The 14,638-nt window shown below is 42.9% G+C and overlaps 1 protein-coding gene across 2 annotated transcripts in view; it reads right to left on the reverse strand.

Annotated features, from left to right (window-relative positions):
• LOC124038732 (voltage-dependent calcium channel subunit alpha-2/delta-4-like) overlaps positions 1-14,638 on the reverse strand; it is an 87,172-nt gene that overhangs the window by 47,634 nt on the left and 24,900 nt on the right. For both annotated transcript variants that reach the window (XM_046354816.1, XM_046354811.1), the window contains exons 8-14: positions 11,608-11,758; positions 11,254-11,328; positions 9,502-9,591; positions 9,120-9,233; positions 8,678-8,890; positions 7,985-8,062; positions 7,539-7,694 (exon numbers count right to left, since the gene is read on the reverse strand). In XM_046354816.1, coding sequence (XP_046210772.1) covers positions 7,539-7,694; positions 7,985-8,062; positions 8,678-8,890; positions 9,120-9,233; positions 9,502-9,591; positions 11,254-11,328; positions 11,608-11,758 — 877 coding nt within the window. The remainder of the gene's footprint in view (positions 1-7,538; positions 7,695-7,984; positions 8,063-8,677; positions 8,891-9,119; positions 9,234-9,501; positions 9,592-11,253; positions 11,329-11,607; positions 11,759-14,638) is intronic.

Raw genomic sequence — 14,638 nt, forward strand, 5'->3', positions numbered from 1 at the left:
TCTTATTGCCCGGGTACTAAGAACACCAAGCCTCATGCTTTATCCCGTCTCTTTAGTTCTTCTGTGGCTTCTACCGATCCCGAGGGATCCTTCCTGTTGGGCGTGTTGTCGGGTTGACTGTCTGGGGAATTGAGAGACAGGTTAAGCAAGCACTCACGCACACTGCGTCGCCGCGCTTGTCCTAGTAACCTTCTTTTCGTTCCTGTTTCTACTCGTCTGGCTGTTCTTCAGTGGGCTCACTCTGCCAAGTTAGCTGGCCATCCCGGCGTTCGGGGTACGCTTGCTTCTATTCGCCAGCGGTTTTGGTGGCCTACTCAGGAGCGTGACACGCGCCGTTTCGTGGCTGCGTGTTCAGACTGCGCGCAGAAGAAGTCTGGTAATTTTTTTCTGCTTCTGCTCCTGGTCTTGCTGGGTCTCAGTCTGTTCCCTGCCATCGCATCTCTCCTGTTCTTGTTCCTGCCCTTGCTGTGTCTCAGTCTGTCCCTAGTTGTTACTCTCCTGGCCTGTTTGGTCCTGTTTGCTCTAAAGCTTTCAGTTCTCTACCCGTGTCTCATTTTTTTTTTAGAGTAGTACCCTAGTTTCCCTTTTTATCGTTTTTCGTTACGGTCCTGAGGAGAGGAGTTGGGTTCTTTCTCGGGACGTGCTGGACCGTTTGTGATCTATGATTTCCTCCGTTGCCGCCAGTGTTCCTCCTCGAGAGCGCCAGGAGGCGCTCGGTGAGTGGGGGGGTACTGTCATGTTTTGTCTTATTTTGTCTTGTCATTTTGCTTTTCCCTCTGTTCGTTTTCCCCCTGCTGGTCTTTTTAGGTTCGTTCCCCTCTTTCTCTCTTCCTCCCTCTCTCTCTTCTCTCTATCACTCCGTTCCTGCTCCCAGCTGTTCCTATTCCCCTAATCAATCATTTAGTCTTCCCACACCTGTTCCCTATCTTTCCCCCTGATTAGAGTCCCTATTTCTCCCCTTGTTTTCCGTTTCTGCCCTGTCGGATCATTGTCTATTGTTCACCGTGCTGTGTCTGTGTATCGCCCTGTCGTGTCGTGTTTCCCTCAGATGCTGCGTGGTGAGCAGGTGTCTGAGTCTGCTACGTTCAAGTGCCTTCCCGAGGCAACCTGCAGTTCATGATCGAGTCTCCAGTCTGTTCTCGTCATTACGAGTGGAATTATGCTTTATGATTGTAGATTTACTTTACTGGATTAAAGACTCTGTTTTCGCCAAGTCGCTTTTGGGTCCTCATTCACCTGCATAACAATAGATCTGTCCTTCTCATTGAAAGCAAGTCTAAGAATTGGTATACATGTTCTATGTGAGCTATTTCTATGCTTCCCGTTCTTAAGTTTAGTTTTGTGTCTTTTACGTTTCGGTTTTGTACACCAGCTTTAAACAGCTGAAAATACAATATTTTTTGTGATTAAAAATATATTTCACAGCGGTTTAGATGGTAGAATGAGTCTCTACACTATACTTGCTTGTTTTGTCACATAAAATGAAATTCAGCAAACTATTAGAATTTTAGCAATCAGCAAATGGTGGAGAGATTTCTGCATAGTGCGTCTTTCCATAAGATTTGAATTAACTTTTGTCATTGTACTGTGTGTGGTGTGCAATAATGAATACGACCCTGCACTGTGACGCTCTAGGTGTTGAGCATGAGGCTGTCACAAGACACTTTTTTAACCATGTAATGGAATTATTAATGTTCTGATCAACATCCAATCAGTGATTCTTTACAAAACCTGCGACTTGAACACGGAGGACTCTATTTTAACAAACCTAACACAAAGGCAAATCTTAGCACTGGCAGTAGCACTATACGTCTGGGGGAGTCAGAAATATTTTTGCTCTTTTCACAGCGGGAATTATGAGCTCAATACCTGGCGGTGGCGCGAAAGGGCTGGGTTTTGATGAAAACATTTATTGGAGGTATGAGAGGGTTTGGCCACTCACTGACCAATCAATGCGTTTCTTGGCTTAATAATGCATGCTGTTGTCTCAAGTTCGGTAGGTTATTGACGGAATTTTCATTGTCATCAACTCCAATTCCGCTGGGGGCAGGGAATAGTCTGATTGAGTCCATTATACTACAGTTTATTATACTACGGTTTATTAAATAGCATAGGTTACAGTAACGAGTAATAACAATATATAAATATAAAATACATCCAGTGTTTGCTCAATATGTTTGGAGTGTTGACAGTCAACATAGTTGAAATTGGCTCCAATGAGTATATGCAGGGCATGTCGAAGCACTGCCCTGCTCCTCAAATAAAAAAGTCTAGGTTCCCATAAATGGTATTGTCCATGCGAGGAACGTTCTCAATAAGCAAGAAATATCCTAGGCCTACCGTTGATATGGCGTTAAATGACTGAATAATTGAAATGTGTTTGGTGGAGCGCATCTTTGTAACCTGACAAGAGGCGCTCTTTGGAAATGGGGATGGATACAAGCCAAATGGAGTGTGCACTGCAGGTAGGCCTATGTGAATTGTGAATAATGCAAAAGCAAGACGGCAAAAGCCTAATTTAGAAACCTTTCATGGTTAGGCTCCTTTGCTAATGCATGGCCAGGACAAGAAATACACCCGACGCATTGCTGTTGAAACAGCTTTCATTATAATAGGGTAAGGGTAGCCTACTGAAGGCTTGTTTTGTTTTGTTTTGATCACAAGAAAGGGGAAACAAGCAACGGTTACAGGAAAATAACTTAAATGCTTCTAAATAGGGTCACATGCATCAGCTCATCGCTCGTTCCATGATGAGCATATGGACATGTAGCCTACATGAGTGGTTTTATGTACATCCAAAATAATGACAGTAGCTGGCTTAAATAATGTAAGCCTTCAGATTTAAAGGGGATGTCCGCACACATCTCTGATGCTCCCAAACGTCTAACACGGCTTTGTCAATTGAGATTTGTTTGAAAGGGGACCCTTTATCGATAGACTTGACTACTTGGCGAATGCATTGGGCAGGACTAAAACAGGAGGGGTGGCTATGCTTGGTTTTGAATCAATTAAAACTAATTGGGTAAAAACTATTTTTGATGTTTCTAAATACAAGCTTAATGGGTACAGAAAGCACATCTCTATTGTTCCATGCACATATGGGCAGTGTGTATCATGTCTGGATAGGCTGTGCTTCCTCTGTCAAAATCCATGCCATAACCAGTCATGTAACCTCTAAGACCAGGTATTGGTTGGTCCACCAACACAGCCTGACATTGGTAATTTGGTGCACGTTTCACAGCGACACACATCAGATATTGCCACTCCTCCCACCTCAGCGCAAGAGAGCTCCTACAAGACAGGTCAATTACCAATCCTGGCACAAGTGATCGGAAATAGCCGAGCGCCAGAGGAAATTGCCAAGGAGTGTGCATTTGACACTTGCACTGGCTTAACGCCAGCTGAAAATAAAGCCCTGAGATTGTCGTGAGGTTAAACTGTTTAGACGGTTTGAGCAGGTCCATTGACCATGATGATTGATGGAGCTGGGAAGAGCACGGACCGATCTGGGACCAGGCTGAGCTGAACATGCATTTCCTTTGAGCAGACATGGATTGATAAGAATTGTGGTTGAATGTGTTTTAGTTCATCAATCACTGTTGAATGACCTCCCACCAAAGGGCTGCATACATGGAGTAAGTCGTAGAAGATACATCTGCTGAGTCTGAGGACTGGAGACACTTCAACAACGCTCAACAGTACTGCATACTCTTTCTACATCTTTTTTTTTCTGGCACATCGTTGAAGGGAAAACCTTTTTCTTTCTGATTCTTTTCATTCTACTTCTCCTCACTTGGGCGATAAACAGCTGCCTACTCATTGGATTGATGAGACTTATAGAGTGCTTCTGGCAGTCGTCCTACACCTTAATATGTTGGCTTTATTACAGCATTATTACAGCATTCCCTGTGCTGTACGCTCTTCTGTTCCAACGTACTATGATTTTTGGGGGTCCTAGCTAGTAACAGTGGATCTGGGCCGATTCCGGCTGAGAGTCGGGGGGCACTCGGCTGAGAGTCAGACTCGGCCGACGTCATGTGGCCCGAGTGTAGGCCGCCTTTGTCAGTATTACTTATGGCTAGGATGCGGGGATTGAGTAGGGGACGATTCCGGTGAAAGTTATCTGGCCCAAATGTATTACTTGGGGCTCGGGCCAATTGGGGCTACTCTCTGGCAAATGATTACATGGGCTGTTTTATATAATTAACATTTCATAATTGATTGATCAAAAAATACAATTAACATTTAAATGAAGTCCTGTGTAGTATTTAAGTATTTTGATACGTTGTGCAAGGCAATTGATAAGCATTAAAAACTTTCTGGAAGGAGCCTCCCGAGTGGCTTTAGCGGCCTAAGACACTGCATCGCAGTGCGAACTGCGTTGCTACATATGCTGGTTGTTACATATTATTACATATTATCCCAGAGGCGTTGGAAAACACAATGTAAGTAGTCTAATGAAGGTCCCTCTAACTGCCCCGAATACCTCTGCTGATCCTATGGCTATTGTATGCAGTAATCAGTCCACTTTGTGCAGCTCACCCTGCACTAACATCAATAACATGCGCATGTCTACTTCTGCTAATCTTCCCAGTAAAGCAATGAAAACAATGAACCATCCCAGAAAAGTGCTAAAAAACAGCCCAAGTTAACATATGTAACTTAAGAAACAAGGTTCATAAAATCAATAATTTGCTAGTAACAGATTACATTCATATTCTGACAATCTCTGAAACTCACTTAGATCATAGCTTTTATGATACAGTGGTAGCAATACATGGTTATAACATCTATAGAAAGACAGAAATGCCAAAGGCATTTTTGTGTCTATGTTGAATACATCATTTAAACATTCACAGTGTAGGTTGGAAAAAGTATGTGACCCCCTAGGCTAATGACTTCTCCAAAAGCTAATTGTCAGGAGTCAGGAGTCGGCTAACCTGGAGTCGAATCAATGAGATGAGATTGGAGATGTTGGTTAGGCTGCCTTGTCCTATAAAAAACACTCACAAAATTTGAGTTTGCTATTCACAAGAAGCATTGCCTAATGTGAATCACGCCTTGAACAAAAGAGATCTCAGAAGACCTACGATTAAGAATGGATGATTTGCATAAAGCTGGAAGGGTGACAAAAGTATCTCTAAAAGCATTGATGTTCATCAGTCCATGGTTAGACAAATTGTATACAAATGGAGAAAGTTCAGCACTGTCGCTATTCTCCCTAGGAGTGGCCGTCCTGCAAAGATGACTGCAAGAGCACAGTGCAGAATGCTCAATGAGGTTAAGAAGAATCCTAGAGTGTTAGCTGAAGACTTAAAGAAATCTCTGGAACATCCTAACGTCTCTGTTGACGAGTCTACGATATTTAAAACACTAAACAAGAATGGTGTTCATGGGAGGACACCACGGAAGAAGTCTCTGCTGTCCAAAAATAAACATGTCTGAAGTTTGCATAAGTGCACCTGGATGCATAAGTGCACCTGGATGCATAAGTGCACCTGGATGCAAAATATTCTGTGGACAGATGAAACTACAGTTGAGTTGTTTGGAAGGAACACGCAACACTATATATGGAGAACAAAAGGCACAGCACACCAACATCAAAACCTTAACCCAACTGTAAAGTATAGTGGAGGGAGCATCATGGTTTGGGGGTGCTTTGCTACCTCAGGGCATGGACAGCTTGCTATCATCGATGGAGAATGAATTGCCAAGTTTATGAAGACATTTTGCAGGAGAATGTTAAGCTATCTGTCCTCCAATTGAAGCTCAACAGAAGTTGGATGATGCAACAGGACAACGACCCAAAACACCGAAGTAAATCAACAACAGAATGGCTGCAACAGAAGAACATATGCCTTCTGGAGTGGCCCAGTCAGAGTAGGGGACCTCAACCCGATTGAGATGCTGTGTGATGACCTCAAGAGAGCGGTTCACACCAGACATCCCAAGAATATTGCTGAATTGAAACTGAATTGATTTTTTAAAAGAGGAATGGTCCAGAATTCCTCTTGGTCGTTGTGCAGGTCTGATTCAGAAACTACAGAAACTGCAGACTGTCGCTCTGGATAAGAGCGTCTGCTAAATGACTTAAATGTAAATGTAAATGTTTGTCTATTGTTGTGACCTAGATGAAGATCAGATCCAATTTGATGACCAATTTATGCAGACATCCAGGTATTTCAAAAGGGTTCACATCATTTGTCTTGCCACTGTAGTAGCCATATCTAGGAAAACCAAAGTTCCAAAGGCTGGGCCTAATATGGTGTATAAGAGGTCATACAATAAGTTTTCTAGTGATTCCTATGTTGTTGATGTAAAGAATATTTGTTGATATGTGGTGTGTTATGAGAAGCAACCAGATACTGCACTTGACACGTTTATGAAATTGCTTATACCAGTTAGTAATAAGCATGCAACCATTAATAAAATGACTATAAACTGTTAAATCCCCAATGATTGATGAGGAAATTGAAATATTGTATGGCTGAGAGGGATGAGGCAAAAGGAATGGCAAATAAGTCTGCTTGCACAACTGATTGGCAAACGTACTGCAAATTGAGAAATCATGTGACTAAACTGAATATAAAGAAGAACAAACTATACTATGAAACAAAGAGAGATTCGTTGAAGAATGATAGTAAAAGGCTTTGGAGAACCGAAAATGAAATTTTGGGCAAAAAGGCAAACTCAGCTCCACCATTCATTGAATCAGATGGCTCATTCATCACAAAACCCACTGATATTGGCATTTACTTTAATGATTGTTCATTGGCAAGATTAGCAAACTTAGGCATGACATGACAGCAACAAACATCGACACTACACATCCAAGTATAACTGATCAAATTATGAAAGACGAGCAGTTTAATTTTGAATTCCGTAAAGTGAGTGTTGAAGAAGTGAAAAAACTATTGTCGTCTATCAACAATGACAATCAAACAATGACAATCTGGCGCCGGTATTTAGCCTCAGATGGAGTTTACCACCCGATTTGGGCTGCATTCCCAGGTAACCCGACTCCGAGAAGACCGGACCCCGGCGCGATGGGTGCCGTTACCGGCCTCACACAGTCCACCGGCTGAGCCTCAAATCAGAAGGACTCAAGCCCCCCGATCGACACCAGGCAAGCGGTCTTCTATATGCCACATTTCCCGTGTCCGACGGACGGACAGGGATTTGGAGCTGGGCTCTTCCCTCTTCACTCGCCGCCACTGAGGGAATCCTGGTTAGTTTATTTTCCTCCGCATCAGTAATATGCCCGTGCTCCCCTTCTCAATCCGGTTCAGGTTGGCGGTCAGAGCTCCGCCGCCCAAACCTAACCCCGAGCGTCTGACAACTTTGGATGGAAAATTACTGAGAATAATAGAGGACGATATGGCCAATCCTATTTTCCATATGTTCAATCTAAGCCCACTAGAAAGTGTGTGCGCTCAGGCCTGGAGGGAAGCAAAAGTAATTCCGCTACCCAAGAATAGTAAAGCTATAGTCAGACTATAGTCAGAAACAAGCACAAGCTCTACAGCAGCTGAACTCACAAGAGGTCGCAGGTCAGGGTGTGCCAGGATGTAACCGTTGTTGGTGATGAGGAAGGCGTAACCATGTGGACCCAGCCTATATCTGGGAGCCAGCTTCATGACCTCCAGCAGAGGGATGTCAGAACCCACCACACCCAGCAGAATCCCATGAGACAGCTGGAGGAGAAAGGGGGAGAGATGGGTTTATAACACTCGTAATGCCAACAGCTACTGCAAAGTCTCACTGCAACACTGCTGTGAGAGCTGCTTAATCTAGTTCAAACATGTAACACATACATTTTATAGCTGTACTTTACAACAGTTGTGACCTTGTCCCCAGGCTATTGGGGAACAAGTGTCTGGTGCATGAGACTACAATGACAAATTCTACTGTTGTTACTTTGATTACCACCACGCCTACGTTTAAAATACATTTGAATTCTAGCAAAACTTTTTAGTCCACTGACCGTCTCCTTCTTCTTGCTGAAGACAGGCATTGCCACGGAGGTCATGAGAAGTAAACTTTGAGCCTTTGTGGCAAAGAGCTGAAGGAGAAATGGCAACATTAATGATCCTAAACCAAATCCTAAACCAAATCAAAGAGCTGCTGGTTCTGGTACTACTACTACATGTTCACTACTAATACCTGCAATAACAAATCGCTGCACTAGAGGGTGCCATATAGTTGCAGTTGTTGGTGGCCTATCTTAAGCTTGGGAGAATGCATTCAATATTACCACAAAGACTGCACTGCAAGAGCTTCACTATTAGACAGGCTGTATTTCCTACAGTGGCTGGTCTCTTTTACCTCCTTCGTATTGGGCAGCTGTCAGTGTAAGTGAGTGAGTGTCAGGTCCGGTGAAAGAGGTGCGGTGAGGTGAGAGAATGAGCGCAGTAGCAGGACAGAAGGCACACATAGGGAGGACTCATGAACAACACAGTTACACAGAATGAATAAACGAACGTACTGTAACTGGCAGCACCCATGAGAATACAGCAGACAGTTGACTTTCAAACAGGACAATGTGAGGTGACTATCATGAGGTTAAATCAAATGCAACAACAATGCTTTGCCTTTGAAGCACAAAACGTGCAGTTCTGTGGGAAATACAGTAGTTATTAGGCAAAGCACACTGGTTAAGTACAGCTGCCGTACTCACCACAGAGTCCATGTAGGCCTCCGTCCAGATGATGTCATGATTGTGATTGATGACCATTGGTCGACTCAAGACATGAAGGTACTCCATGACATTCTCCTGTACGTCAGCCAGAGTGGAGATGTGTGTGTAGTAACCCTTATTGTTGCAGGCTATCCACTTGGTGTTGTCTGCAAAGGTCATCTCTCTGCCTATAAGGTAAGTGAAGAGCCGTACCTGAAAGAGACAGTATTGGAGACTGATGTCCAATTCAGTAAGTTCATTGAGTAAATACTGAACAGGTTACATTGTAAAGGCTGTTAGAGTAATGTCCTCTATTATAGATCTAGCTTTTCTGGGTCAGTAGGGAAATAGAGAAGTAGAGTACTGCAAATAGGTATTTCTGTAGGTCAAGTGGGTGTGTAGTTATTCATATAGAGTAAATAGTAGTTTTGCCCTACAGTACCCTGCGATCAGGCCAGTTGAACTCTTCAAACACGTCCTTGAAGTCCTCCATGGCTCCATCTGTGATCAGCATGATGGCCTGGTTGCACAGGCTGCCTTGGCCCTTGGTCGCTGCCTGGGAGGAAGCACCACACAGAGGAAGAACTGATACTGGGCCAATAGCATTTGTGTGGAAGTATGTTTGTGTGGGGGGTTGTTATGTATGTGATTGTGTGTGTGTGTGTGTGTGTGTGTGTGTGTGTGTGTGTGTGTGTGTGTGTGTGTGTGTGTGTGTGTGTGTGTGTGTGTGTGTGTGTGTGTGTGTGTGTGTGTGTGTGTGTGTGTGTGTGTGTGTGTGTGTGTGTGTGTGTGTGTGTGTGTGTGTGTGTGTGCTGGAGGCAAACCTCGTTCAAGATTTTGAACGATTCCTTCATGGCCTTCGCAACTTTACCCTCTCCCTTCACATGCAGGTCGTCCACCAGCACCTTAAAATGCTGGATAGTGAAAGAGAGAGAGAGAGAGAGAGAGAGAGAGAGAGAGAGAGAGAGAGAGAGAGAGAGAGAGAGAGAGAGAGAGAGAGAGAGAGAGAGAGAGAGAGAGAGAGAGAGAGAGAGAGAGAGAGAGAGAGAGAGTCAGCACTTTTTATGGTGAGAATGCAACGTGAAATACAGACAATTATCAATCAATCAAATTGATTTATTAAGAACTTCTTACATCAGCTGAACATCAGCTGATGTCACAAAATGTTGACAGAAACCCAGAACCTAAGAAGAAACCTAGAGAGGAACCAGGCTATGAGGGGTGGCCAGTCCTCTTTTGACTGTGCAGGGTGGAGATTATAACAGAACATGGCCAAGATGTTCAAATGTTCATAGATGACTAGCAGGGTCAAATAATAATTATCAATTATGCAGCACAGCACAACACAGGACAGGACAAAACAGCACAGAGCAAGACAGGACAAGACAGGGCATTGTAAGGTCAAATAAACCAGTCCAGTTGACTGTACACCAAGGGAGTTTTTTTATGGCCAATATGACCTGTTTGCTGTCTCTGGTTGCTGACTATAAATCACTCTGTGACAATTTTATTAAATACATTAGTCCAATGGTTTTTGATTCATTGATTGATTAAGGAAAAATTATAATGCAAATAAGGAAATGTGTATTACTGTACATTTGTTTACTTAACACACCTGGTAACTACACAGGTTAACCTTAACAAGAGAGAGTAATTCGTCTCTGTCCTAAGGGTAACCATAGTGCGTACCTCATTCCTGAGGTCATACCCATTAAGGTGCCAGAGGCTTCCAAAATGTTCCTGAGAAGATCTGATTGTAGGATGTAGGAGCACATTTAAAACCCAGAAAAACATTAAAAGTATTTAAAGTGCCCATAAACCGATCAGCCCCAAGCGCAAAGTCAACGGGCCTGTCTGCCTGTCTGCCTGCCTGCCTGCCCCACTGCCTGCCCCACTGCCTGCCCCACTGCCTGCCTGCCCCACTGCCTGCCCGCCCCACTGCCTGCCCCACTGCCTGCCCCACTGCCTGCCCCACTGCCTGCCTGCCCCACTGCCTGCCCGCCCCACTGCCTGCCCAGCCTTCACTCATTTTACTATATGTTTACTGCTATGGTACAGTATATGGGCAGAGAGTGATTGATTGACAGATTAAATATAACTTTTTTAGGAGGTTATACCTCTCACACATTGCACTACCTACGCACAAATCCTGCAAGCTAAAATCGCATGGAGTGATTTATCAATACATTTTATGCACACAGTACATTATAATTCTGTATCCTATCTAATTGTGTGTTCTGCATACAGAATATACTGTGTGTATATATATATATATATATATATATATATATATATATATTATCTACAGTAGGCTGATGGTTGTTGTGAGTGACAGCTGCATGCTCTCTGGTCCACACTGGTCTGATGCAAGAAGTAGGACCTAGGCCATGAGGTGGAGCCAACTATGCCACACCTAGCCCAGAAGCATGCCTGGCAGCCAAGGGGGACACTCACTCTTCTCCCTCCAGAGGGGTGTAATGTCATAATGGAACACTAAGAGTTTCTAGAGCCCTGCTGAGAGGTAAGGGCTCCGTGGCTTAGGTCCACAGTTTACCTGATGCAGATAATGGACTTACCTCACGGTTGTCCAAATCAGCCTGCACCAGAGTGCCTTGGAAGCAGGGCTCTACGTAGCGCACGTAGTCAGTGTACTGTGAGGAGAAAAGATGACAAGGCAGGGTTGGCGTTAGCACCGGTCTTGTCAAGTCAGCCTGTAGTCCTGGCAACAGTGCACTGTAACAGTGATGCAATGCAACAGTATTGTGCTATAAAGGGTAACGAGTATAGGTGTGATGGTGTAATGGTGCTGTCTTGGTCAACCAAAGATCAACTGAGGATGAGGGTGAATCTTTCACATTTCAATCCACGGAAATCAGAAGACACTGTTTGAGAGTGCATGGCCATTGGTGCTGAGTGGAGGGTTGACTCACAGCAATGACGTTGACAAAGTCGTTCTCCCCCAGCGTGTCCAGGATGGTGTTGATGGTGTGTTTTGCAATGGTCATCTTCAAGCCTTTCATACTGCCACTGATGTCCACCACAATGATAATGTCCTTTGGTGAGGTGGCAGCCTGAATATACCTGGGGGACAGGGGGAGAGAAACAGGACTGTAAACTCTATGGTGAATGAGTGGGTTCTACCACCGCTACAGATTTTGTGGTAGAGGGAGTGGGCTCGATCTCTCTTTTACACTGCTTCATGAAAATACTCTCCCCATAAAATTCACAACCCGTTACATAACAATTGACAATTAAATATAAAGCTAGGCCTGCAGTATAGGCACTGTATAACATCGCAACCACAGTATCCGAAAAAACCAGGGGCAGCTCAGGTCCCAGGACACCTTTCAACTGAGAGGAAAGATAGGGAGGGCAGCCATATGCTACCTAAAACCTATCAGGGTCATTCCACAACTTGTGTGCCCTTTGACGTTTTAAGTAGAATTTGTGAATCGATATATAATTTTGAAGTCTGCTCGAGTCGACTGACGCACCGCTGTGTCAATCTAAATGACACAGCAAAAGAACCCCTATCAAAATCCATCAGTTTTTTTTGTTGCGTTGGATGAGTCTCAACCCACGCACTTCCCCATCTGTGGTGAAAGCTGGCAGTTAGAGCGGTGTTTGTAAGACCATGGAGACATCCCAAAAACTCAATGGAAAAGGGAAGACTCTCACGAGCATGACGGTGTTCTTTTGCGGTACCGTCAATGTGCCATCTTCTGTTTGGTACTGTAGCTTCCGAACCTTTTGGGCTGCAAACTAATGGGACCCCACTGTGGAAAGGGGAGATTCTCACGAATACGATGGTGTTCTCTGTTTTGCTCTACATCCCCTACAGGAGATGTCTGAAGGTAACAGGTATTGGTAAAAAAAAACAGAAGTAGGAAGGTAGTTTTGTGCTTACCCAGAAAAAGGGTTTAAATATGTGTCGTGTGTACATCTCCTAGATTTAGGACAAACACTTCAAAACCTTTTTTGACTGTCCATTTAGCTATTTATGAATGTGCTATTCAATGTGTTTCTATGGGTTTTTAGTAGTAAAGGTCAAAATCAATATTTTATCAAATATAAACTGTATGTATAATTTTTATGCCTAAAGGGGTCCTAAACTTCTTAATAAATTAGCTATATGATCCATAGTATGACCATCTTACAAAAATATCATGTCAACTTAGCCCCCCCCAAACCTCTCAGACTCTAAATAATTAATGGAAGTGCCCTTTAACATAGACCACATGGGCAGCCCAATTATTTTGACCAAATCACATCAGATCTTTTCACATCAGCTCTATTTCAGAGCTGATGTTTTCATTACATTGGGAGGATTTTATTAGGATCCCCATTAGCCGATGCCAATGGATTCCGGACACATACAGAAAAAGATATTACAGACAAAATACCAATTAGTGAACAAAATATCAGAATTGGGCTGGTTGTCAAAACGCAGCCGTGGAGAATTCAATAAATGTTATATTTTTATATAAATAAAGATTTGCTTAAGTGCCAAAATGCAGCATTTTGACATGTCCTTCCGTGCACCCTCTGTGACTTTTAGGAAGTTTTCAACCCATTTGATCCCAACATTTCTCCAAGTTTTTACCATCATTGTAATGCCCTATGAGCTCCAAAAGTATTTGGACAGTGACACGTTTTGTTGTATTGTCTCTGTACTCCAGTACTTTAGGTTTGAAATTATAAAATGACTATGAGGTTAATGTTCAGACTGTCAGCATTAAATTGAAGGTATTTTCATCCATATTGGGTGAACTGTTTAGAAATTACAACACTTTTTGTTCATAGTCTCCCCATTTTAGGGGACCAAAAGTATTGGGACAAATTCACTTACAGTGGTTCCTCCTTTAAAAGTTGTGCCTTTATATATACAGTGCCTTCAGAAAGTATTCAGACCCCTTAACTTTTTCCACATTTTGTTACGTTACAGCCTTATTCTAAAATTGACTAAATACATTTTTCCCTTATCAAGCTACACACAATACCCCATAATGACAAAGCAGACCCTTTGCTATGACACTTGAAATTGAGCTCAGGTGCATCCTGTTTTCATTGACCAACTTGATTGGAGTCCATCTGTGGTAAATTAAATTTACCACAGGTCTAGGAGACCCCAAGGCCCAACAGAAGTGATAGGGGACTAATGCTCGCCTCCGCTTGAGACAGTAAATCAATATACATGTACAATAATCCAATAATACATGGCCAAATCCCAGGACCTACCACATTAGAGCAATACATCCATGGCACTATATACTCTCTTTCCTCTGGCTAAGTAAAGTAAGGTAGTATGAATGCTGTAGTGAAGTCAAACTCAATTTAACATATTTTAAGTAGCAAAAAGTAAATAAATGATGCAACTAAACCAGAATAAAACTTGCGTATAGATTTCACATAAACTTATAGAAATACATGGAAAAACAATACGCTACACCGTTGTACAAGAATATGTCAGTAATGAGCTGCACTGTGAAGAGGTTATTGTGCATTTACAGTAAACTAATGGCAAATTGTCATTTCTTAACTGGAAACACTTGCTGCCACTAGCAATCTTGCCAGTAGCATACTGTGCCAAAACGGACACCTCTGTTGACAACCTGCACATCAATTGCTAATTGGCAGCATACTGTAACAGCTGCAGCCTATCAGAAAATTGCAGGCTTGGCTTTTCAGCTACGGAATGTCATCCCATTTAATGTGTTCTGTTCATAAAGACTAAAGGGAAACTTCACCGTCAGACACTATTTGGAGTGTTTTTCCAGTATCCCTACATAATTATGAATGATGAGAGGGTTTTACAATATAAACTCAGGAAAAAAATAAATGTCCTCTCACTGTCAGCTTTGTTCATTTTCAGCAAACTTAACATGTGTAAATATTTGTATGAATATAACAAGATTCAACAACTGAGACATAAACTGAACAAGTACCACAGACATGTGACTA

The sequence above is a fragment of the Oncorhynchus gorbuscha genome, linkage group LG01 (genome assembly GCF_021184085.1).
Source record: "Oncorhynchus gorbuscha isolate QuinsamMale2020 ecotype Even-year linkage group LG01, OgorEven_v1.0, whole genome shotgun sequence".
Lineage (NCBI taxonomy): Eukaryota > Metazoa > Chordata > Actinopteri > Salmoniformes > Salmonidae > Oncorhynchus > Oncorhynchus gorbuscha.